Raw genomic sequence first — 25,289 nt, 5'->3', positions numbered from 1 at the left:
GGAACACACCAATGCTGGTGTGAATTATGACATTCTTACCAATTTTATAAAAATAGGCTTTTCGTGGTTTGGAAATGGCTCAACGTGCCATCTCCTAAATCTTGCAAGGTCAATGCTGACACAGTCAAACATTTGGGACTCATTTCTGTCATGGCATTTATGTTTTTAAAATGTTAACATGTTGATGGAGGCGCACCATTCACAGGAGCTCACATTACTATGTCATGTTCTTTGCGTATCTCCCTCGATGATGATCTCATGATAAACATTTGACTAAGACTACGTACTGACACTCCCGCACATCAATGTGCTTCTAGTGACTGTAAAAGCTGTAGCAGACTCTCTGTGCTTTCAGCACAGACATGAATATTTTGACAGCAGCTGCTCATGGCTGGTTAGCTCTATGGTTAGCTCCATTAGCTCTACTGGCTGTTCCCGCTGCACTGAGCGGTGGTCAGTCTGTTTATGTCGAGGCCAGGTTCAAGCGTCCTGTGCTGCATTTTGCAGGGAGGAAGGGAGGTAGCAGAATTTGAGTGTGTAGTTACACTTTGATTGAAAGCTGTAGTCAACTGCCCATTACACATTACTCATTCTAAAAAGTAATCACATTACTAATTACTCAGCAGTTAAAAGTAATGTTGCTGTATGTTACTTGTTGCTTTCATTACTTGGGTCACCCTTGTCAAGGGTTCCTTTGAACAACTCCAGTCATTGTTACTTAAGCGGGCTGCCCTACAATTTGGAGAGATTACTGTCCATCCCATCCTGAAGCTTACTTAGTCTCTGTGGCTGCTCATAGTTCATCACAAATCCTGACCGCAGCTGCATGGTTTACACACCCTCCAATTCTAAATAAAACTAGGTTAGTCCTGAATATGAGCATGCCCTTGGCCAAGAAAACACAACGTGAAGAAACAACTTTGAAATTACGGTATTTCCCCTTTCTGCCTCCCTCATACTCAAGCCCCTGTGCTAGGGAGCAGTCAGTCCATTGAATGCAGACAGATTAAACCCTCTATCAAACTGATGGTAAGACAGTAACCAAATCAACCTTCAAATGTCACAGTAACAAAGCGTAACAAGTAAATGTTATAAACAGAAAAATACGTATAACAATAAAACATTTGTGGGAGCATTACCTAGTGTGCAGAAAAACTCAATTAATATAATATGTTATGTAATGCAACACTGGATTTGGACTTATGTCTCTGCTAATAAAGTATCTAACGAAAATCTAGTATTCATCGTCCTTCATCCTGAAGTATGGTATCGTGAAGTATGGTTTGTCTCCAACAATATATCTCTTTAGCTGCTAAATGCTCAACTGTGTTCAGGAGCTAGTCGTTAACTTTGGAGAAAGAGAGTTTTTAGAGCTTTTAAACTTTTTTTGCTAAATAGCTTCCTGCCACGATGCCAAAACACTGACAGACCATAAAACCAAAACAAGTGTTAAAAGACACTGAAAGGTTCCATAGAGTTGACGGAGACAGAAGAGTTGTGTTCCTCACCACTACTGGAGCAGCTGTAAAGCATATATGCTCATTGTTGTGATGCCAGCGATCTGTCTTTGAGCCTGCTTGGATTGCTGACTTACTATTTTTAACATTTCATAGAGTGTTTTGTTGTCAGCAGGGGCAGCGCAGTATGGAAAAATCAACACTGCTAACGTCATAGCTGGTTGGTCAAAAATCCAAGACAGATGTTTGAATCCCATGCACTGAGGATCTAAAAAATGAGTTTTGGATGGGAATATATGAGTGCTGTGTGTTTTTCCAGCGTAACCTCACCTCCTCCACTGTAAAGTGCTGCGTTTGCCTCAGCAGTGGCTGCATAGAGGGAGAGGGTCTGTGGAAAGGTAAGATGGTTTCCCTACATGGTGTTTCATCAAAATTAAAGAAGCCAACATAAAACGGGCCGTTAAGTTTAGGCTAAAAGAATTCAGATTCGACCATTTATAAGATTTGTTTGGACATAAAATCCATCGGTGAAATCTCTCTACAAAAGCATGGCTTCATGCAATTTTACTTTCCCCCTGAAAATAACATATAAAAAATAAATAGATCAAAAAATAAATCTAGTCTTAAAGGGTTCTTGTGATAGCAGCAAAATGGTGCTTGATTTGCAAGAATGTATCTTATATAATGCAATAAATAAGTAAGCACGCCGTACATGAAGCAACATCAGCACAGAGCAACTTACTGTGAAAAATACAGCAGTACAATTTTTCCGACTGCTGCTCACATTCCACATTCTGGGCTGGATGTGTTGGCTGTGCTGACAGAGTGATCTGTCCTGCCTCATCACCAGGGGATAAAGTGACTGATATGAGCCTAAACACACAATGAACACACACACACAACTGTGGTGCTGAGGGAACAATAACCAACAGAGCATCCCAAAGCCAGGCGTAGAGGAAAGGGGACTGCTCTCTCCACCCCTACAACCCAACCACCCCCCACCCATTTAAGCAGAGCCTAGCTGTGTTGGCAATAATAAAAGCTGCAGATGATACTCTGGAGGGAAGTAAAGAAGGCCATCTTGAATCCCCTGAGGACAGGTTTAACATGTGCCCCAGCCTCTCTGGTAAATAACAAAAGAGTATGGGTTATTGACAGGGGGGTGCAGGATTTGCTGAGGAAGCTTCAGACTTTGTTGCCTTAATTTCCTACCATGAACCCTGAGGAATGCAAAGCCATAGTAGCAGCTTTGGAAATGCACTGGGAAAAGGGGAATTCAATTAAACAATAGATGAGAGATGAAAAGATCTAATAAAATATTCACTCGCTCGCTGCCTTTGTTACTGTAAGTGTCACAGACAGAAGATTTTTTCCAGTACAGACAGATAGCAGCCCCAAAGGAGTGTGTGTCTGTACAGTATGCGTGCATGTGACTTAGTGTGTATGAGTGTATGTGTTACAAAGAGAGATGGATAAAGAGAGTTGCAAAAGCAGTCATCTCAACTCCTGGCATGCATGCAAATACTTTTGGCCCCTGGTGTGTCCACTTCGTAGGCAACAAAACACTTTTTACTCCAATATTCATCCAGTTCAGCCAGTTTGGGATGAAATATTCTGAGGGCCTTGACCTATATGAATATCAAACGGCACCAAACATAACCCCCATGAAATCCCAAATGTGCGATGGGACGAGTGTGTCTATGTGTGCATGTGTGTTTGGGGGAGGGTGCATGAAGCTCTTCATCACCCAGACATAACAAGAAGCTGTTAACCCTCCCCTCCATGAATATGTATGGATGTATTCACTGCCTCCCCGCCCCTTTGCCCCACCACCAGCGTCCCAGACAAAGCACTTCAAAGGTGGCCACAAATTGCGGGAGGGGGACCCTATCAGCCTCCAACAGGCCCCCCGAACCTTGAATAACTAATCCTCAGGGACCTGGGTTTGAAATAATGATCTGGTTTGAATGGTTGAATGCCACAGTGAGTAGCGTTTGTTGTTGGGTAGGTACATAATCATAAAACTACGCTGATAAACAGAGAGAGGGACTTATCTGAGAGGGTATACAATGGTGGCTTCATGAACTGCAGGAGCCATTGTGTTTGTAGAATCAGAGTTGATAAAGGCCTTGGCTTTTTGCCTCTGAATGACGTCCCATTACGAACCCTGCCCTCCTGTGTCGTGTTTCCTGTGATAATCAAACCGATTGATGCCAGACAGGGGGGATGTTTGTTGGCTGACTGGCACAATGTATGGCGACAGTGTTTCATGTCGCTCTTGTCGTTTTATCCTGTACATTTTAGGTCAGCGGCTCTCTCTCCACCGGCCGACCACTTATCTCATCTGTATATTCTGGTCCTGTGTGCCAGCTGTACAAACACTGAGTGTCTATGAGAGTGTGTGTTGCATTGATGTCTGTGAAAGGGTTTAGCTGCTCTTTCAGGGGGTAGACACTGGCAAGCTTCAAAGATGAGGCACCACTGCAGTTGTCTGCAGCACTCTGCGAAATCACAGGAGGCAGCTACAGAGGCACATGACATTAGGCTGCCACGTCAAAAGAAAGCGTTTAGACTGTGAATGCAGAGAGTCGTGGGAGTTGGTGGGTCGTTGCGCGAGGCAGGTGACGTACGTGTGATGACCATGGTCTCGTCCCACAGAATCAGCAGCAATTTAACGCAGAGAATGGTGGAAAGACCATAAATTAATCAACTAGTTAGACAAACGCACGCAAATCTCAGAAGCACGTGTAGATCAAGTTAAAAAGGATGAGACTGCCTTATGTACACGTGGCACCAATAAATTACGAACTATTTCAAGGGTATTCTTGGCTGTGAAAATAGGACAACCGCCTGCAAGCGGACAAAACGCTAACACTGCAATCCTTTTATTATGATTCATCGCCCTGAGCATACAGTATTTGGTCAGCTGTGCATCCTGATGGTACAGAGCCCACCTGGCCTCTGACAGGTTGCATGATGAGATCCCTGGGCGATACACGATTAAATCTTAGGTCGCAAGAAGCATTCCCACAGCTTTCTGTTAAGAGGAATGAAAATTCGAGGCCTCTAAATGTGGACAATAAACACAGACAAGCCTCCTGCCACCAACAAATCTCACGAGTCGGTAGGCGAGGTAGCGGGTTAACTCTACGGAAAACTTTCAGAGGGATTGTGGGAGATGGAACATGTGGCAGCCAGAGGTTACGGGTTCTCTGCCAGCGTGGGGACTCGTGGCAAAAGGCCTTTTCTCTGTGGCCAATCAAATCCACATGAAGAGAATAGCTCCAGAGACGGACACCACCTCCAGCCACCAGTGCAATGTCAGATATATAAACACACTCATATCTGTCAAAAAAAAAAAAAAAAATCTGATAGAAATATTTTGAGACAAAACATAAAAATATCACATGCCCACACATGGAACACAATTTCTGTTTGTCTACACGAGCTCTGAGATGAACTCATCCACTGAAACAGGAGTAATATATCAAGCGAGTTAACTTGAGACATTATTAAGGGACTTGATATATAATGACTTATTGCTGTCATGAATTATTTTCACATTCTGCCTAATTGACTTTAATGGAAATGTTAGCTTTTAGTACCATTTATAGGTTCAGTTAAGTCAAGTTACACATTTATCGATCAAATGAATTTATTTTTGTCCTATTTTTGGTTAAAGAAGTCAAAAGGCAGAGTGCGGTTGACATTTTTTAAGCAATACAATTTTTAGAGATAGAAAATCGTGCCTATGTAGCTGCTTGCTATGAGTCATACTGACAAACACTGGTCAACCTCACGACCATGTGCCCCTGTAAATTGAATGTTAATAACTCTGAAACATGCCCCCTGACTTCACCTAATTCATCCCACACAACGGGGCGACCTCAGTCATAGGTGGAAATAATCATGTTTTTATCTTAAAGGGACACTATGAATGAGGCCACAGCTGACAACAATGGAGTGTACCTTTTAGATGGTCGCCATGGCAACGGCTGCAGACAGAGCGAGAGAGAAAGAGAGAGAGAGAGCAAGAGACACAGAGTGCAGGTCTATAGCTCTGCAGTGTGGATCTCTACACTGGTGCTCCACTTTTTCTCTCTACATGTTACCTTTTCCATCAGCCTGCATGCAAAGACGGACTGTTTTAACCCCAAACTGTGTGCACATTTTCACCCTGAACCTTTTACATTTGGTGTCAAGCTCCTATACAACAGGCCAGATGCTTTGCTTCATCAGACATTTACATAAAGACTGACGCTGCCAAATAAAGCAGACTCCAACCCAAAGCATCAGCTGCTGGAGAGTGTTGAGAAGGGCGTAGCACGTCCAAATCTTTAACCGGAGAGAATATGTCGATATGTTGAAGATCCACATTCATACTGTGTCATTAGTCATGCTTTTTGCAAGCACACACACCCACATAAAGAAAACCATATCCATATTATCGTGGCTACATCCACACGTCTAAAAATAATCAAATCAGACGCAAAAAAATTCAGCCAAACTAAATATGATTTAGTTAACAGCCAGACACAGCAGTGCAAATGCAACTGGACATGCTGCACATCTACACACACTGCAGACAGTCAACAGCACGACAAGCAAAACAAATCCCCTACATACACACTCATCACACATATATTCACACACTTTGACCACGACCGCTGGAATACCTTTTTCTTTGACCATGACCATTGGAATCCAGGTAAATCTGCACCAGAAAAGGCTTCGGGTATCGATCACCAGTAACACAGCAGCTGCTAGTCCCCTTTTTTTAGTCAAGACTGAAGAGACACCACAGAGAGAGAAAGAGAGAGAGAGAGAGAGAGAGAGAGAGAGAGAGGTGTAGGCGCTACTAAGCTCTCCTCCCAAAAACGCTGCTACAGCGTGGGGTTTGCCTCCCGACTGCCTGTTTTCCTCCCATCCCTCTCCACCTCCTCCTCCTCCTCCTCCTCCTCTGCCCACTCCTCCTCCCTCTTCCCTTCCTGCTCCCTCTCTCAGTCCCTCTGTTGTGTCAGCCGCCTCCTCATTGCAGCAACCAGGTGGCTGCTGCTGCTGCTGCTTCTGTGTGACCAAAAAAATTATTAGCTTTTTTTTGGTCAAATCCCCAAAACAGACCACGTTAAGCATGTAAAAGTACAGTGATGAACACACACATCACATGCCATTGTAGACGCACATGTTAAGAACTGTGGCTGAATGTATGTACAGTATTTATATAAACTGGATATATAAATAAATCTGTTACATCAGACTTTCTTCTCCAGTTCTCTCTTTTCCAGTTGTAACATCATGTCTTCATATAGCGCATCAGTTTGATTTCTGTGTAAACAGTGTGATTTATTTAAAAATAAGGATCTCTATTCCACATATAAAAAGTTCTACAAACTGAATTTGGATGGGAATAACCCTTTACCACATCACTGCATGACACTCACACAAAAGCTTTGTATCAGTACAACAGGGCAGCAGGCGGAGATCAGTAACTGTGGCTAAAAGTCTGGCTGATTTCTTTTGTAAATGTTGGTTTTTCATGACAGTATCTAGAGGTGGTTATAGCACCAAGCAACATGAATGATTAAAATGAGATGACAGATGTGTTTGATACGTGAGAATATTATCCACAGTATAAAAAGTGATAATGATGATGACAATAGGGGTTAACTACAGTAATCAGATCCAATCAACACTGACCACGATCATACGCACGCATCAAAGCCAGGCTCACCTTGGGTGTTAAGTTGTTAATAATCACACCTTTTCCAGGAGGTTGCGTTCTGCACGAGGACAGCATGCAAAGTCAAGAGAGGCCATATTAGGTCGAAGGTCATACTTAGCCTGATCTCTAGCATGAGCTTTGTATTAATATCTTTAGTGAATCCTCTGGAATCCAATTACAAAGAGCACGGGAGAGCACGTTCCTGGCTAAACCTGGTGAACACACCAGCTCTTATATCATCTGCAACTGAAATTACCACATTACTCCACAAAAGACCCAGCAAAGACATAGCAGGAGATCAATTTAATGTTTGTAGATGCCTCAGTGTGTAAGCTAAAGACAGTATGAGTTGAGAAGTAAGTAAGCCACGTCACACAGGCAGCCTCTGGGGACCAGGCAGTCACTGATCCTTCTGTCACATGCTGGAGCCTCACTGTACCTTTCTATGGCTGTTGGGAAGGAACAGTTTTGCATCAGCATCACCTCTGTAATTGCTGATGCAGTCAGCCCATTATGCATTCAGAGTGCATTCATTCTCTGCAGTGTCAACTGTGCCACCTGGTGGATACCCAACAACGTACATCACTTTGTACAGGGGCGTTTTCTTCCCATCGGGCAATAGAGACATTCCAATGAGGCAAACGGCAAAAAATAGTTAACGGAAATTTCTCTCCACCCTTTTTTATTATGAGGGCAGAGACACATGTAAGGAGTTTGTGGTGACTCAAGATGCAAGTAGTTTTTAATGAAACCTGTTTTCCAAATTTTGGGTGGTCAGAAACCATCTCTTTAAGAAAATCAGATGTTTACAGTGTGGCTACTAACTGCTACAAGCAACAAAAGAAGTCTTGTTAATGTGTCTTCTCATAATAGTGTAATGGACCTTTTATCATCTTCACTCTTTTAATAATCTTTGTTGGAGCTCTTAGACATTCATGCTATACAAGGCTTGCCAAGAGCAATTCCCGACGAGCAAAGCCTATTATCCATGGATGAAAGGGTTCTGGCTCACCTATGGATGATCCATGTACGACTGTCCAGTTATAACCTGGCATCAGTGCAGTTGAAACACTGTTACCATGCATGTACATTTCATTGTTATCCATAAAAGCCATTTGATTAAGACTATTGCCTTAAGTACTGAAGCCAGACTGACATTCTAATGCAAGAGGTCACATTTACAGTAAACAAAAGCGCTTCGTGCGGCTATACTGCAGTTATCCCTGGGATTAAAATTAGGATTGTAGGGTGCCAGACACACACACACACATAAACACAAACAAATGCATCCAGAACCATGTTTCAACACTTGCTGCACTGAATGACAATTTGCCGATTTACAAATCCAGCAAACACAGAGCATGACAGTCAGAAACTACAAATAACCAGGATGAACCCTTCAACTCTTTTGAAACACAGACACCTGCGTGTTACTATTTTAAATTGAGTTACAAAACAAAAACCAAAAAAAAAAGTGAGAACCTTTTGAACAGCAATCCTCTGCAATCATGTTCACCCATGCCGCATTAACATTCCTGTGTTGTACTACTCTGAATACACAGAAATATATTTTCATTCGAACACTTCTTTCAAGGCATTTTTTTAGTCTACAGTCCACAGGAATGTTGGGCTGCTGACTTATATTTTTGTTTCTTTGAGAAATCATCAGTCACTTGGTGACCTCTGGATAACACCACCAGGGGAGCAGAGTCAATGCCACTCATATTCAAAAGCACTCAGCTAATGAAATATAGCAGAATTATTTACAAGACACCGAGTTTCAACATTGTTGGGGGGACAGTTCAACACTTGCTTTCTGAGTTTGAAAGCATCAGTGTTTTTGTTCTAAGATACTGGGTTTCAGAAAGCAGCTATTGGGTGTCACTCTTTGGTTTATTTTAGCTGTCCCTAAGGAAATGAAATGCCTTGACCTCTATGTCATCTTTGATCCAGGGTCACTTTGCAGAAAGAAACATTCCTTGAACTGGTCTATTCTCCCAAATCTAAATTTAACACCAAAATAGAAGAATAAGTCACTGCTGTCTGTGGTATTTTCAAGCAACCAATTGCCAAGCAATGATGATTTTACTACTGCGCCTGGCATGCAGTCAGAGAATACATAAGGTCTGGAAATCTCGATTTGTCTTCATGCCCATGTTGTAATCCTGGTGTAAGCTGCCATGTTACTTCCTCATGTGCTGTTGCTTGGCAAATTGCAGCACATCTGCAGTTAGGGTTATATGAGTTAGGGTTATAGCATTATATAACTATAAAGAGGACGGTGATTAATTTCCAGACTTTTTTCAGAATTTGCTGAATTTGGGAAGTTATGAATGCGTAACTCATGCACAGGAGCTCTCATACATATACACAGGTCAGATGTGAAAAGCCTCAAGTGTAATAACTCAGTGCCATCCACTTAGAATGAAGTAATCTCTGAGCAACAATTAATCAATTCACTGTCGGACGCCTACTTGCAGACGAAATACAAAGCAGAGCAGCCAAACTCCAATGCAGAACAAAAATAAGCCCCTTGTCTTATTAACAAATAAAAGTCCTGATAAAACAATCATTAAAGCTGCCACAGTTAAAATGGATGATGGCTGTAATGAGAGATGGGTGAATAAATGTTTCAGATAGACAGATCTAGATACATATTTTCTCCTGTCCTACCTGTAGCGAAATCGTTCAGCCTCTCACTTAGATAATAGTCATTTGGGTTGAGGTAGGGCATCTGCTCCATGTATTCTTTAGGAATGAGGTACAGGATCTCAGCCACTTGCCCATCCTCAATGATCGACATGCGCTTGACCGAGCTCTTGCGTCTCACCCGGGTGCGGTTGACATTGTGGCTACGGCTGGAGCTGCACAGCTTGCCCAGGCTATTCAGATTGGGCAGGTTGGGCATGGTGCCCTGCTCCCCTTCAACTGTCCCACAGAGAAGGACGAAGCACTGCTGGTAGACGTTGTCCAGGGTGCGGGCTTAGTTCGCTCTAAAATCCAGTTGCCTTTAGACATCGAGAACTTGGGGTGCTTGTAGAGGCACAAAGCGGAAACAAAGGAGCCAAAGCTTGATGGGCAACTTCAAAGCAACTCATCATAAATGCATGACATTATCCAGTGAGGCCTCCAGTGGAAACTGCTCCTCTTTGGGTCCCTCTACCTGTCACTTCAGACCTGAAGTGGGTGTAAGTTGTGTAGTCCTGACATCCACATTGAGGTGGAGATGCCAAACATCAGGCGGCAGGTATGACAAAGCACTCTGCTGCAGGCGGCGCACAGTGGGAAACAGTCAAAGAAGCTTATACTATGAGAGTCTTCAGCCCAAACCAGCCTGGTGCCTTAAGCAGCTTAGAGCTGACGTGGAGCCTATGATTATCTTCTGGGTGGGGTTAGGTAGCTCTACATCAGGTACATCGGTGTATGGTGGGATTCTCTAGACCTGATGTGGCACATGTGCATTCTAGTCATGGCTATGCTTATTCACATCTGTCCAATGAAGAGCTGAGAATATGTAAGACCTTTCAAAAAGCAAACACATTGTGTTTGGTGTGCTAAAAAACAACAAGATCCTATCTGTGAAAGCATTTTAGATGCGTCTAGATTCCATTAGGTTCATAAAGTGTGTTTTTTTCGTGTGAATGTACTTTGCATTAAGGTGATTTTGTGTGCCAAATGGATGCATAGTGCAGAGCATCACAGTGATCCAAGATATACTTTCAGGGTAGATTGCTTTGGGAGTCTGCCAGTCCTTTATAAGGTCAACAAGCAGCAAGGTCACTCCAGCAGCCAACAATGCACAAACCCACTGTTAAACATCAGCAGGATCCTTTATAATAAAAAAATACTGTGATTACATCAGCGCTGTAGTGGAAATTACATCAGCAACGGCTTTTTATTATCTGGCGAAAATCGGTGGGTATAGGATTTTGGAAGATGTAGCTTAGTAAGAAGGCGTGTTCTGAGTTTTTAATCTTCAAACCGTCAAATGTTGGGATGAATTTGTTTCTGCAAAGACTTACAGAATGTTTTCTTGACAAGCCAAATAACCACATAACATCCAGATATTGAATTTTTACAAGCACTCTTTCTTGACTCAAAGATGTGTTCACCTTCCTGGGAAAAAGTCAGTTGTGCATGAAGTACATTTTGAGTCATCGACACGTCCTGGTGGGAGGGATGGTACACAGAGAGAATCTGAGCAAACTCCACAAAAACAAAATGACCTCACAGTGCTCAGATATGTTTGAAACCAAACATGGAGAACATGCTGTTTTTTTAAACATAAAAAAACAAGACTGACACACACACACACATATTATTAACTAAAAGCAGAAAAACTCACATGACATATAATATTCATCAAGCAGATAAATCACAAAACAGATAATCACATCTATCTACTTTCTTCCGCAAAATGAAATTAATCATTGCGGTATGTATAGGCATTATGAAAAGCACAGCAGACAATGACAAAGCACAATATATCCTTTGAGTCTGGAGATGTCGGGCTTGGCCTGCACTTCAAATTTAATGATTTTCCTCTTTGTCTGAAAGGGTGCATAGAAACAGGATTGTTGGACCTTGGCTGGCTGAGTTAACTACTGTTTACATCAATACAGTATTTAACTAATTTGATTTAATTTAGGTTCCGCTTACAAGGACACCTTCATCCTCCAGTTTAGAAAGCTAAAGTTTCGTTCCAGATACAAGATGAAGTGTGATAGTGAGGTATACACAAGAAGACGTACACTCTTACACCCACACATGCAGACACATGGACCAGAGAGTATCTAAGGACATGCTATTCTGCTGCAGTAAGGCTCTGCCCTCCAATTGTCATCCACTCTATGGGTTTGACACAACTACTCACACAAGAACAAACACGTACATGCTCAGAAAACAAGACTGCTGTCCCTGCACGCAGCAAAATCAGCATCGCACACAAAACACATCCCAAACATTTCACAGCATCTGCCGTTTCTGCAGCCTGTTCCACAGCAGAGGAAACGCACACCCCCCTCCTCTTCATCTTTTTTCTTACCATCCAGTCCGAAGCAGGAGGTGATTTTTTGGGCGTAGTTGCAGAGCCCATCGTAGCCAGGCTCCTGCTTCACTGTATCCCTCTCCCCCATCTCTACACACTCCCACACACACAGTCCCGTCCGGCAGCGCTTTTACTCCTTCCCCTGCTCATCAATTATTCAGGCTTTTGCCAGGACACATGCATGCGCGCGCACACTAACCCTCATATTCGCACATACAGTATGCACACACACACACACACAAACACACAGAAAAGTGCTGATGCAGAGGGTCGTGCTGTTGGAGCATGAGCAGCCCTCTCCTGTGGTCGGATGAGGAGAACGTATCAGATTAGGTTACTGCAGTATGGAGCCGTGCCTCCTTTTTTATCCACCATTGATCATCCATATTACACTGCAGTGTAACAGGTATGGTGTGCAGGATGTGCTAGCCCACCAGGAAAGGGCGGGGCGATGAAGGAGTTCAGAGAAGGGCAAAACAGGACACGTGCCAGGTATCAGGGGGAGGACTTTCTTTGCTACCATCACTTAAAGCTATCCAGACACCCAAAATGTAACGATTACTTTTAGATCTGATAACTGAAAAAAGAAACAGTGTAGTCTATTGGGGATGGGGATAAAACAGAGAAGAGTAACCCGCAAACTAGAGTACCAACAATTTCTTCCAGCTTACATAACTCTCTATGACTTGCATTTATGCAAAATCTTATAAGAAGTAGTAGTGATTTGCAAAATTACATGAAAATAAGTTAGAATTTACTACAATTATGTTTTGCATGTATATTGACTATGATCACAGGGCTAAATATCCCCCCAAAAAATAACAGTGAAAGGTTGTAAACTCATGGTTCATGTTTTCTGAGATTTAGTTCAACACACTTTACTACTTCACTACAATGCCTTCCAAATGTTCCATAAAATCAAATATAAAATATGACAGACTTAAGCAGTTTACTGCTGCCCACGAGCAGCAGTAAACTGAATAACCCACACATGTGAGAACTCTGCCGTCCAACATGTTGTTTTAAGATTCTGCTGTGGAGCTGAGATAAATGGCTTAAATGGACCAAGATGAACAATAAATTCTCCCACATATGAACAGCCAACATAAACAGTAGACAACCAATGGAAGCAGAGCAGAAAATTATAAAAATAAATGAAGAGATTACGCTGAATGGCAGGACTGTGGTAGGTTTTAAGAATACAATGTCAGATGGAAAAGAAAGACCCCTCCTTTCCTCAAATGCCACTATCCAGGTGACCTTGAACAATGCACTTAACCCCCTGTTGCTGTGGTCGAACTGCTTAATGGCCATCAGTGGCAGATTCAATGAGCTCATAGTTACCTATGAAAGTGAAAGCACTACTTGAAATAATATACAGCATGTGCTCTGGCAACATCCCCGGGATAATGGTTTTATAAAATAAATTAATTAAGGTTTTATTTTTTTTGAAAAACGAGACAAAAGACAGCAGCACAGGAAATATGATGACACTGAAAGGCCCAGATAGAGCAGTCTGCCCGTAAGGGTGTATTAAAAGGTGGGGTGACTAATGGAAGTGCATCACTACCAAGGTAAAGCTTATGGCCTTGTGCTGATAAGAGGGGTGGGGGATGGGAGGCGGGGCGACTGCAAGACTGAGAGCACAGTAATGGCTGACGCTTGACAACCGAGGGAGGGGCTGCTAATCATAAATGCACACTAGGAGGGAAAAGTGGAGTAACATGAGCCTTTTTCCAAGTTTCATGATACAGAGTTGCAACAATTAGTTGGTTAATCAATCAGTTGTAAATTATTATATTAATCAACAACTATTTTGATAATCGATTCATCATTTTGAGTAATTTCTAAAGGGAAAAGAAGTTATAGCTTCTTAAGTGTGAAGATTGGGTTTTATTTAGTCATCTATGACTATAAACTGATTATCTGAGTTGAGGACGAAAGCAGACATTTGAGGATGTCAACTTGTTACTTTTTACAGTTTTCAGACATTTTTTGGACCAAAGTAATCAATAAATCTGACCTGACCTGAAATGAAAATAATCATTAGTTGCAGCCATAATCTGGGTGCTAGAATGTCTATAATAATAGAACCAGTGTAAAAAGTATCGGCTGAGTCTGCAATGATATAATGATACCTTGAGCATAAAGAGGGATCAGTGATGATGTAATTTCATTCCAGTCATCCACATCAGGACGGAAAATATTTTCTTTTTTGTTAAATATGCTGAAAATTAATTGTTGTCTTGATTGTTTCAGAAAGTCATCAATTTCTAATTCTATTTTTTAATTTTGGCTGACCAGAAATCCACAACCCAAACATTTTATGTTTACTATCACCATAACAAAGAAAAGCAGCAACTCTTTGTGATTGGAATATAGTTTGGAATTTTGCTGGGAAATAAATAAATAATCAAGACAGTTTTTTTCTGTTGATTGACTAATTAATTGTCAACATTCAACAAATTTAATTTATCAACATGGCAAAAAAGATATTCTGACTGTCTAAAACATATTGGGACATCCATGCAAATTCCTTACAAAGTTTAGGAAAACAATACATTTTCTCAATCCAAATCATTCTGAAATATTATCTACACAAATATACTTCTTATCTCCTTTCAAATATTATGAAACATGATGTTAATTAAGTTCTCATGTACCAAAGCCAGAGCAATTGAAAAGACATTCACTCAGTGTTTGATTTGACATATTGTTACTTATACTCATGTTGTGCCTGATTTATCTGCGATAATGAATTAATAACCTCACATGTGTGTAACCAACACATTATAAGATAATTGGCCGTTCCCTATCATACTACTGTATGGTGCAGTTACTTCTCATAAATAATGACTGGCTGTTTGCAGGGGCTTAAGTGTGCTAATCAGATCTATGGACCACAGGGGGGCTGTCAAGGAGTGGTCTCCAAGCTTCATCGATCTCCACCAGCGGCCATGGAGGAGAGTAGGCCACATCAGTGATGAGGTAAGGGTTCAAAGCCATCTTCCTACACAGGCTCAACCATTCAGTCTGAATGGGAAGGACATACTGTACAGCCTGAGCTGCTTTAGGTTTGTGTTTTAGCCAATAACAGGATCAAACCAGTCATGATGAATCCAACTGGAATAACCCTGAGGTCAACTTCTCCACTGCCATCCATCTGTCAATCGGTGCCAGATCACCTGATCACAACCTATAGTGGGAACAGCTGGAAGGCTCATTTCTGCCAGAGGACACAGTCACCTGACACAAATCCAGGACAGCACACAGGCCCACCTGATGGGAACAAAGACGCTCCGCCTGCACTGTTTGCAGGTGTTTTGTGCTCAGCGAGAACATCATCTCAGCTCACACAGGTTCCGATTGTTGCACGGCATGATAGTTTGCAATTTGTCAGCTAAAACACTTGACAAGTACAAACGATGCTCAAATTTCACCTCTCCATTGTATTACAGGTCAGTCAATTAGGAATGCACAAAATATGCTAAACAATCATCCATCAACAGCTTCCCTTCAGGCAACAATTAGGGTGTGTGCAGCCTTTAACTCAGGATATGCACCATCCCTGATTAAAGATGTCAAATTTCTAAAGAAACAGCAATCAGAGAAGGTTCATTATCACAGCTGGGATTTATTATTCATTTAAAGTGATCTATTTATAGGTAGCACCAGAGTCCAAAGTGTTTATATTAACAAAATAAGTTGTAGGCTGTCTAGAAAGGGCTGCAGCAGTGGAAGCTGTAGTTCAGCTATGCACCGGTGTAACCTACTTACAATAACAGTGTCATTATCACAGCCTGATCCTCCCGAAAGACGACGCAAATGGGCTCTGGTCTCCATTGCATCCATCCTTGAACCAAGACCCCCCCTTCTCCCCCCAAAATTAAGAGACTTTCTTCCTCTATATGTGTTGTTATGAAGGCTTCTGCGGCAAAAGATACTCACCTCTAGCAGACATGCCCGGTAGGTAGAGCCTCTCTTTCTTTGCCGAGATTAACAGGAGGAGATGCCCCGGTGCGGCTTTGGAGGAGGGAAAAAGACCGGTTGACAGCCTGATATTATCTGTACTTGAAGTTTTTTGGCTGTCATTTAACAGGATTAAACGCAGGGAAACATACAGCCTGCGATTTGGTAGACCAGACTAGACTGCGCGATGGAGAGAGCACTTTCCAGCGACAGGGCGTGTCCTGGAACAGACAGCATCTTTCTTATTTTCCAACAAGTTAATGTCCATATTTGAAGATAATACCACAGAAATACGGAGTTATAAATGAGATCATGTCGGAGATCCCTCGCCTGCAGGATGCTGCCGGGTCTCCAACGCGTAAAACTGGCTAGCCTACTTTTTTGTGTGTGTCTGTGGATGACTGTGCTGTTCTGGATAGAGGTAGTTGTTGGGCTAAATCATAAAGTTGACAGGCACTCTGGAGAAATCAGTCTTGTTTTATTTGATTTTATTCATTACTGAGGCTACTTCGGGGGGGAAATATTGATTTTTTTTTTTTCATCACGTGGACTCCTCAACTTTATCCTAAAAGCAGCGACACGTTAAGCAAGCATAACCTTGTGTTGGGTAAACACTGCAATTTCAGAGAAATAGCTCACACACACACTAGTGCATAATATGGGAACACAATCAATTGATTGCACGGCCTTTTCCATATAACCTATATTGCCTGCTTACAGGGATCCTATAGTTGCTGTTATTTTTAAAGTGGAATTATTGATCGTTGTTTCCGAGATGAAAATATTGATCATCGCCCCTCATTCAATGCATTGGTAGCTATGTTCATTTGTATGCATTGACCGTCCTCGGTAATTATAACCCAGTGTCTTGTCCTCCTGCGCCCCCTGCTGGGTGAAAACAGGAGCGTTTGGCGAGGGAAGTGCCACCGTGTCCAAAGTGAGCATACGTTACTGTAGTCCGTAGACGTCTTGTTTACAGTGGTTGTGCCAGGCCTGTGAGCTCCTGTTGTCAGCAACGTGTTAAAGGTTTTATTGCTCACGGTTTATTCTTTCGTTTCAAGGGTCAGTCTATGAAACCTCCAATCTGGATCGAGGCGGTAACAACAGGAAGAAGAAGATAGAGGAATTCTCTAGGTCTTCTCGGGAGAAACTAGTCCAGTCGAAGAACAAAATGTTCTCCAAATTCACGTCCATTCTCCAGCACGCCGTGGAAGCGGTGAGTTTTCTTACATACGCTACAATAAGAGTGGATTTATCCACTGACTCGTGTTCGTCTGTCGTCTTGTTTTGGTTGAAAGCGGCCTACGGTCGCCCGGACATCACATAACATAACGTCAGCGTTAGGGATACGATGCTAACTAGCGAGCTAACTAATTAGCATAAGCTAATGTTAGCGTTTTGTGTTTGTGCTGCCGATTTGATTGTTTTTGTCCGAAATAACAACTCACACCCGTGTTTGTACTCATTTGTCAGTTCGTGTATGTTATTAATTAACACATGTCCTTATTGTCACTTCGTTTTATCGTAGCGGGGCACCCGCGTTAAGGATAGTTTGTCAAGCTGCGCTAGTTAGCCGCTAGCGTTAGCTCAGAATAGCTAAAGACGTAAGCTGGCTATCCCGTTTCAAACAGCTCGTCTCTTCGAGAGGAGGGATGTCGAAATGAGAGGACAGTCTCATTTGATATTGCGCAAACGCTTCGCCGTTCATATTAAAGGGATAGTCTGTCGGGTAATCTCGCACAGATGTGTCGAAAAGCTTGATGCTACGCGTTAGCCTGCTAACGTGAACCAGTGGTAACCTGCCCTCAGGCTGCTTCATGTCAAACAATAGACACCCGAACCAGAGTCTGACTGCAGGTGTAGACATGAGTTAATAATTCATCAGCTCATTATTTATTCTGTCATTCAGCGTGTTGGTGTGTGAGATACATGAAAAGTGAAAACCCTGTATTGCCACCATTACAAACATTTAAGCTATGAGACAATAGTATTGGAAAGTAACATGTTGCCATGGTAATCAGTGATGTCCTTTATCAACATGCTCATGTTTGCCATTTTTTTCTTTTTCAGCTTGCCCCCTCGCTGCCCTTACAGGAGGACTTTGTCTATCACTGGAAGGCCATTACACATTATTACATTGAGACTTCAGGTAAGAGGAGTCTGAAAGAGCAAGTTAACACCGTGGTAATGATGTCCCCAGAGACAGATGGACTGTTGTGTGGGTTACTGTCAAGCTTGGTGTTTTTAATGATGAAGTTTGAGTACAGTAGCAACAAACCAGGCTTGTTGATGTTTGTGTTTATATTCCCTGTTGACACCTATTATTGTCAGTTAAGTATTTTAAAAGAGAAGTGCACATACAACTTACCACATCCAGATGAGCTGCCTTAAACCTGCTTCATTTTCTACCAAGCACATGTCAGCATTGCTATCCTTCAACCAGCAAACATTTCATATTTTTCTCAACTACAGTAATTAATTGACAATCAGATTGTTTCTTGGTGAATCACCTGCTCATGCAGCACTACGGTACACAGAAGGAAAACAGGCAGCGTAAAGAGGATGGTTATGAAGGATGTCCAAAGGAAAGTATTCCAGGAATGCCATGCTGGTTGAGTTTCTGGACAATAGCGGCTCCAGACTATGAGAGTGCTTCCTTCGTGTTTGCCTGCAGGACCAGCAAAAGTAGAACTCGTATGCTCTGCATCTGTGTCAGGTTGCATCTAAGATGTGTTCGGTGGTTAAACACAGTCGTGTAGAATTTTGACAGTGTCCACTCGAATCTACTGATAGTCTAGTTTTGGTATATTTTGGGCCGTGAAAGTCTCCTTCACTATGAAAAAAAAGAGGTTTCTTTGCAGCAGTTCTGTCAGTGAGGCCAGTTTAACAACATTTACTCTGAACAGCTGATGGTGGATTATCTGTCCTGTGAGTGTTATGTAGCTGAGCCTGTTTTCAGGGACTTGTAATCATGGTTTTAGCAGACTTGTGACTTAAATTAACTTATTAACTTAACTCTATTGTTCTGAGGTCACTACAAATCTAAGTCATTATTTGATTTTTATCTAATAGCTGTTGTGATTTAACTTACAAATTAATCTTTCATGTGCTATTACTGACTGTATTTTTTGGGATTGTTTGCTTTGTTACATTGTTGATACATGTGTGTAACCTAACTTGTTATTCAAGGGTATCACTGTTTTAACACTCTTATTATTTCACTCTCTGACATTGGCTTCAGTTTTGAAGTTTCTTAATCCGTAGATTAAAAAAGAATAATGTTATTGAAATATTTCGTTTCAGTGAACATTCGTTTATGTGAAGTGAATAGTAGTGCCTTGTTTATCATTTGCCAGCAGTCATGTAAAACACAGGAAGGAAATACGATGCAGTGGTTAGATGAAGAGTGGAGAAGCTTTTTGCACTTCAGGCAAACCTCAAACTTCCAGTATGTGGCGAAGATCCTTTCCCTTCTACCCATAGGCTTTTAGGTTTCTGACTGTTTCTGTGTTTTCCCTGTTAGATGACAAAGCTCCAGTCACAGACACCAACATCCCATCCCACCTGGAACAGATGCTGGACATCCTGACACAGGAGGAAGGGGAGAGGGAGTCTGGAGAGACGGGACCCTGCATGGAGTATCTCCTACACCACAAGATCCTGGAGACTCTCTACACCCTGGGCAAGGCAGATGTAAGGCAGTCATGTGTTGGTAACTACAGGAATGATATATATGTGATACTGGATGCAATTAAGGTTGAGAATAAATGTAGTTTTCAGGCTGGACTCTGAGTGTGTACCATACCTTCCTTCTCTTTGTCCAGCGTACACACAAATAAATTCTTACTTGTTCTGTTTGTATTATTTCCCATCAGTGTCCTCCAGGGATGAAGCAGCAGGTGCTTACTTTTTACACAAAGCTGCTAGCGCACATTCGTCAGCCTCTCCTGCCACACATCAATGTCCACAGACCTGTACAGGTAAGCAGTGATGCAGGATTTCAGTGTTTTTTTTTCTCTCAATGGTCCGCTAACAGTCAGGTTATGTATGTGATTTCATTTTTTCCGTTGCTCTGATGTTCCTCTCTCAGAAACTGATCCGTCTGTGCGGGGAAGTGCTGGCTGCTCCTACAGAAAACGAAGAGATTCAGTTTCTTTGTATAGTCTGTGCCAAACTGAAGCAGGACCCATACCTAGTTAACTTCTTCCTTGAGGTGAGTTTCTATGACACCAGGGAGAAAAAAAAGTTGTTTGGCGCATTCATAAATATTCATTTGTATATATTATATTACTATTGAAAAGTAAGCACCTGACAGGATTTTTAAGTACACAGTTCAGAGAATTTTTTTTTTTTTTTTGCAGAACAAGTCAAAGAGACCTGAGACAAAGAGTTCTGGAGGGACAGAGGTGGTGAAGGAGAATGCGTTGGCTCCAGACACTGGTCAGTCTCAAACAGAGGAACAGGCTGCAGCCTCAGAGGAGCCACAGGCTGCAGCTGCTGCATCCACCTCTAGTCCAACCACTAACAACAATAACAGTAACAATTACAATCTCGTCACCTCCCTGCTCAACCTCACGAAGAGCCCTGTAAGTAATGGGAGGAAGTTTATGTCATGTTTTCTTTTTCATTGGAGTTGAAAGTTTATATTCACGAGTTGTATCCATTGCTTCTCTTCTCAGGATGGCAGGATAGTGGTGAAGGCCTGTGAGGGCCTGATGCTGCTGGTCAGTTTACCAGAGCCTGCAGCTGCCAAGTGTTTAACAGAAAACACTGAGCTTTGTGAGCTTCTGACTGACAGGCTGGTCTCCTTCTATAAAGCTCTGCCTCAGTCCATGGACCCCTTGGACATTGAAACAGTGGAGTCAGTCAATTGGGGGTAAATGTCTTTTCTAGTGTTCAGTGTCTGTAACTACGTGTTGATTTAAAGATCCAGTGTGTAGGATATAGAGGGCTCCTTTTTACAGAACATTGTAGAAAGAGTGAAATTTGATTCACCACAGTGGCCTTTAAGTAGCATTTTGTCGAATGCTATTTTCAGTGGATACATTGGAAGAGCTCCATCAAACATTTAACATTTTTCCCCCCTTTTTTTTTCTCCCTCTCCCTCTGTCTCATTTTTTACTTCCAGTCTGGATGTATATAACCTGAAGGAGGATGCTGCCATCTTCACAGGAAAGAGGCCTCTCATCTCCTTCCTGTCCTGGCTAGATTACTGTGATCAGCTCATCAAGGAGGCTCAGAAGGTCCTTAAGCAACACTGACTCACTGTGTTTTGAAGCGTCAAATTGTAGTCAGAATAAAAGAAGAACTCTTCAAAGGAGTTGTTTTTGCATGTGAAAGCCACAGAAAGCTGAAGTACATTTTTGTTTTTCCTCCTTGTCTTCCAGTCAGCAGCTGCAGTGATGGCAAAGGCAGTGAGAGAAAGATTCTTTGTGTCTGTTATGGAACCACAGCTGATGCAGACGTAAGTCTCTCTTTGAATCATCCGTCAATCATCCTTTGATTTGAAAATTCTTTGTCTTGTCTTGTGTGTCGTGACTGCTCTGTATTACATGCGATGTGTTTCTGTGCACGCGTAGGTCTGAGGTGGGCATCCTGACCTCCACAGCTCTGCTGAACAGGATCATCAGGCAGGTGACATCGGAGGCTCTGCTGCAGGAGATGGTTTACTTCTTGCTGGGAGAGGAGAAAGAGCCCGAGACTGCAGCCACTATTGCTCAGAATCCACTCAGACACAGACTCATTGAGCACTGCGACCACCTGTCAGACGAGGTTTTTATCACATAATTGTTATTCAGGATGTACCTTCAGCATCATTTATGTCTGGCTCATCAGACTCATTCAGGCCTTTTTGTTACATCACATTAATGTGATGTCTAAAATGAAAATCTAATTGTTTCTTTTACTTGTTATGATATTTAAAAGTACACATGGCCATTTGATTCTTCCAAAAGCACATGAATTTTAATTAGTATCTGACAGAGCCATTGCACACATTTTCATCACACAAAAGGCAAATGAATCACCTCTTTGATGTTTGAAACGGCCGCTGCCGTCTTTTCTTCTTTTTTTTTTGCCAGTGAGTAAATACTTAGCATGTAGTTCTGGGTTTATAGAGGGAGCAAAGCCTCACTCCTCCTTCTGTGTCCCCAGATCAGCATCATGACGCTGCGCCTATTTGAGCAACTGATCCAGAAGCCCAGCCAGCACATCCTCCACAGCTTGGTGCTGCGCAGCCTGGAAGAGAGGAACTACCTGGAGAACAAACCGCAGGAGGAGCGGGAGCCCCTGGAGAACGGGCAGCCCCATGATGCCGTGTAAGGACCCCCTCCTTTGACCTCCCTCAGCTGCCTTAAAATCCATCCTGGAAATTCACCTGCACAAATACACACCACTGGAAATAAAATGAATAATTCAACTAGCTGTGTTTTTTTTAGATGTGCTACCCATTCAGCTAAACCGTTCCTTATTGTGTGTTTGAGTTGGTGGGACATAAAGTACATGCATGGAGGTTGATACGTAATGAGCAGTAGCTCGCATGTTTCTTGATGTTATTGTTTTATTTGATTTGATTGTTTTATTAGCACTGTAGTACTGGGTTTACATGGTAATCATGGTCATTTTACTTATAAAAGAGCTGATGAATGTCAGTGAGATTTGAATATCTACAGCCATATTGTAAACATACTTCCAGATACAGTAAATGCTTCTATTTTAACGTCTATAAAACATTCATTCACTTTCCACATTACACAACAGAACTTGAAGGTGTCATTGCGAGCCCAAAAAGCCATAAAATGCAATCATCTCATAAAAAACACTCGTATTTACATATATGCTTTTAACGATACACAGGAACATTGGCAAACATACAAGAATGGAAAATAGAAATGATACACTGTTACTTCAGTGGGTTGGCACATGCATAAATCCTCAGGCGAAATAAACAGCAGGTAGCACCGATCTGAATCCGATCATGTTCTCTTTCCACAGAGACCTTGAGGAGGATCCACTGTTTGGTGATGACGTCTCTCCAGACAGCAGGCTGTCTGGTTCTGAGTGGCTCAGCGCCTCTCCACCACAGAGTCCAGACCACTCAAAGTCTGATGGGAAGACAGAGGTCCACAAGATAGTCAACAGGTACACACGATAAGTGTTTGTGGTGCTACATCCAGAATGACTATTTCCTCAGTGTTAAAACTGTTCAATTCTGTTGCAGTTTCCTTTGTTTGGTGCCCGATGAGGCAAAGTCATCGTACCATGTTGAAGGCACAGGATATGACACCTACCTCAGAGATGCACACAGACAGGTGAGGCTCATTCTGCTGTAGCTTTAAGTATGAGATTAAGAGAAGGAAGGAGAACAATCTGATTTAGTGTTTTTTCTTTGTCTTTCATCATTGAACTTATTGCTGAGGATAATCCATGGCTCATCAGTTTTCTCATGTCACTAGTAGAACAGATACTAAGTGTAGATGTATTGTTCTCCTCAGTTTAGGGACTATTGCGGGGTCTGCCAGCGCTGGGACTGGAGAGGAAATCCAAAGCCTTTTGAGAAGTGCAACTTGGACAGCCCATTCTTCGAGGGCCACTTCCTCAAGGTTCTCTTCGACAGAATGGGGCGCATCCTAGATCAGGTCAGTTTGATCCACCATATAGTAAACATCTGTAGCAACACTGCCATCATTCAGAACAACTGCATGCTTTAGTGTCCAAATATGTTGCCTTGTTTAAGCTCCACTAGTACGAATAGCAAGACTCCCACAGTAAACGTGCACGTTGAAGATCAAAGCGCAGCTTTGCTTGTAATCAAATCCATGAAGCAAACGAAGCAGCTAATGAATTCAAAAATAATTGGCAACTGGCAAGCTCGCAAGGCAAGAGTCCTTAACTGGTTCATTTGGCCTGACATGTAGAGCCGGATTCCAGTGAGTAAATGAAGATTTCTGCATGCAAATCAGTACAAAATTTTAATAAAGGTCAAACTAAGTTAGAGCCATTAAATTCTTTGAGCGGAGCAATTTGGCGTAAACGAAATAAATCTGCTAATGGAAAGTGCAGAGACATATGGGGAGAAAATGCAAATGTGCTGCTGACTATACACAGAGCTATTTCTAAAAAAAAAAACAAACACAAATAATGAGCCCAGGCCAAAAACTCATTTGACAAATGACATTGAATGGTGATGACTAATAGAGATTCACTTTTTGGCAGCTCGTAGGATTCTGTGATCATTTAGGAAATCACATCTAAAAGGGAGTGCTGTATTAATTGGTGGGTCTGTCATTAAAAGCTTCTGATTTATTTGTTTTATTTATTCACAGCTGTTCTACACACACACACACACATACACACACACACACACACACACACACACACGATGTGTTTGATGGGAAATATAAATGTCGTATAAGGACGTCGGCACTTCATTTTTTTCATTTAATTTCCTGTGCAGTTTTATATCTGATGCTCTCTCTGTCCTCCAGCCCTACGATGTCAACCTGCAGGTGACTGCTGTGCTGTCCAAGCTGTCTTTGTTACCACACCCACACTTGCACGAGTACCTGCTGGACCCTTACATCAACCTGGCCCCTGGCTGCAGGTCTCTGTTCTCTGTCATCGTCAGGGTAAGACAACAAATCATGTTTCAGCCAGATGTTGGTTTTTATTTCATGCCAGTAAAATTGTTGTTGACTTGGCAGATGTTTCCGTGAATCACACTTCTTATTAATCTCATGAGCATGCCACTACTTGACCTGCTTCTTACTGGAAGACCTGCATGTCTGCACCTATTTTGTTCAGTGATTGCGTCCATCTAGTTTTCTTTGACATCTATCCCAGTAGCGCACAGTGTAAAAGGCTAATTTCCTTGTTGATGGTCTTGTTTGTTTATGGTAATTATCGCAATGTCTCCAATAAGTGCTGTGATGCTTTACTGTGTAACACCTTTGCCCAGGGATGTGTTTTGGTAACTGCTTTGTGTGTGGTAGGTTGTGGGTGATCTCATGTTGAGGATTCAGCGCATCCCTGACTTCACACCCAAACTGCTGCTTGTGAGGAAGAGATTATTAGGTCTGGAGCCGGAGGGCATCAC

At 42.2% G+C, this 25,289-nt stretch overlaps 2 protein-coding genes across 25 annotated transcripts in view; one reads left to right on the top strand and one right to left on the bottom strand.

Moving 5' to 3' along the window:
- ablim1a (actin binding LIM protein 1a) overlaps positions 1-16,790 on the bottom strand; it is a 39,850-nt gene extending 23,060 nt beyond the window's left edge. For 4 of the 23 annotated variants that reach the window (XR_002041597.2, XM_027277318.1, XM_019254574.2 and 1 more), the window contains exon 1: positions 9,853-9,923. Coding sequence is in view for 12 of the 23 variants with exons in the window: in XM_027277318.1 (XP_027133119.1) it covers positions 9,853-9,922 (70 nt within the window). In the remaining 11 variants the exon portion in view is untranslated. Of the gene's footprint in view, positions 1-6,133; positions 6,376-9,852; positions 9,924-12,223; positions 12,518-16,174 lie in introns of those variants that run through there. The other 19 variants (XM_019254565.2, XM_027277320.1, XM_019254569.2 and 16 more) reach the window with 12 other exon arrangements.
- fhip2a (FHF complex subunit HOOK interacting protein 2) overlaps positions 16,175-25,289 on the top strand; it is an 11,957-nt gene continuing 2,842 nt past the window's right edge. The window contains exons 1-17 of one of the 2 annotated variants that reach the window (XM_019254580.2): positions 16,175-16,192; positions 17,257-17,411; positions 18,266-18,344; positions 19,719-19,888; positions 20,071-20,175; positions 20,286-20,408; positions 20,557-20,781; positions 20,875-21,071; positions 21,324-21,438; positions 21,583-21,659; positions 21,775-21,967; positions 22,349-22,512; positions 23,189-23,335; positions 23,415-23,505; positions 23,689-23,832; positions 24,682-24,822; positions 25,186-25,289. In XM_019254580.2, the coding sequence (XP_019110125.2) occupies positions 16,186-16,192; positions 17,257-17,411; positions 18,266-18,344; positions 19,719-19,888; positions 20,071-20,175; positions 20,286-20,408; positions 20,557-20,781; positions 20,875-21,071; positions 21,324-21,438; positions 21,583-21,659; positions 21,775-21,967; positions 22,349-22,512; positions 23,189-23,335; positions 23,415-23,505; positions 23,689-23,832; positions 24,682-24,822; positions 25,186-25,289 (2,237 nt within the window). In that variant the 5' untranslated portion in view covers positions 16,175-16,185. Of the gene's footprint in view, positions 16,193-17,053; positions 17,133-17,256; positions 17,412-18,265; positions 18,345-19,718; positions 19,889-20,070; positions 20,176-20,285; positions 20,409-20,556; positions 20,782-20,874; positions 21,072-21,323; positions 21,439-21,582; positions 21,660-21,774; positions 21,968-22,348; positions 22,513-23,188; positions 23,336-23,414; positions 23,506-23,688; positions 23,833-24,681; positions 24,823-25,185 lie in introns of those variants that run through there. The other variant, XM_010739363.3, reaches the window with a different exon arrangement.

Source organism: Larimichthys crocea, chromosome III, assembly GCF_000972845.2.
Source record: "Larimichthys crocea isolate SSNF chromosome III, L_crocea_2.0, whole genome shotgun sequence".
Lineage (NCBI taxonomy): Eukaryota > Metazoa > Chordata > Actinopteri > Sciaenidae > Larimichthys > Larimichthys crocea.
The sequence above is the reverse complement of the archived record's forward strand: the minus strand, read 5'-3'. Positions and strand labels throughout refer to the sequence as shown.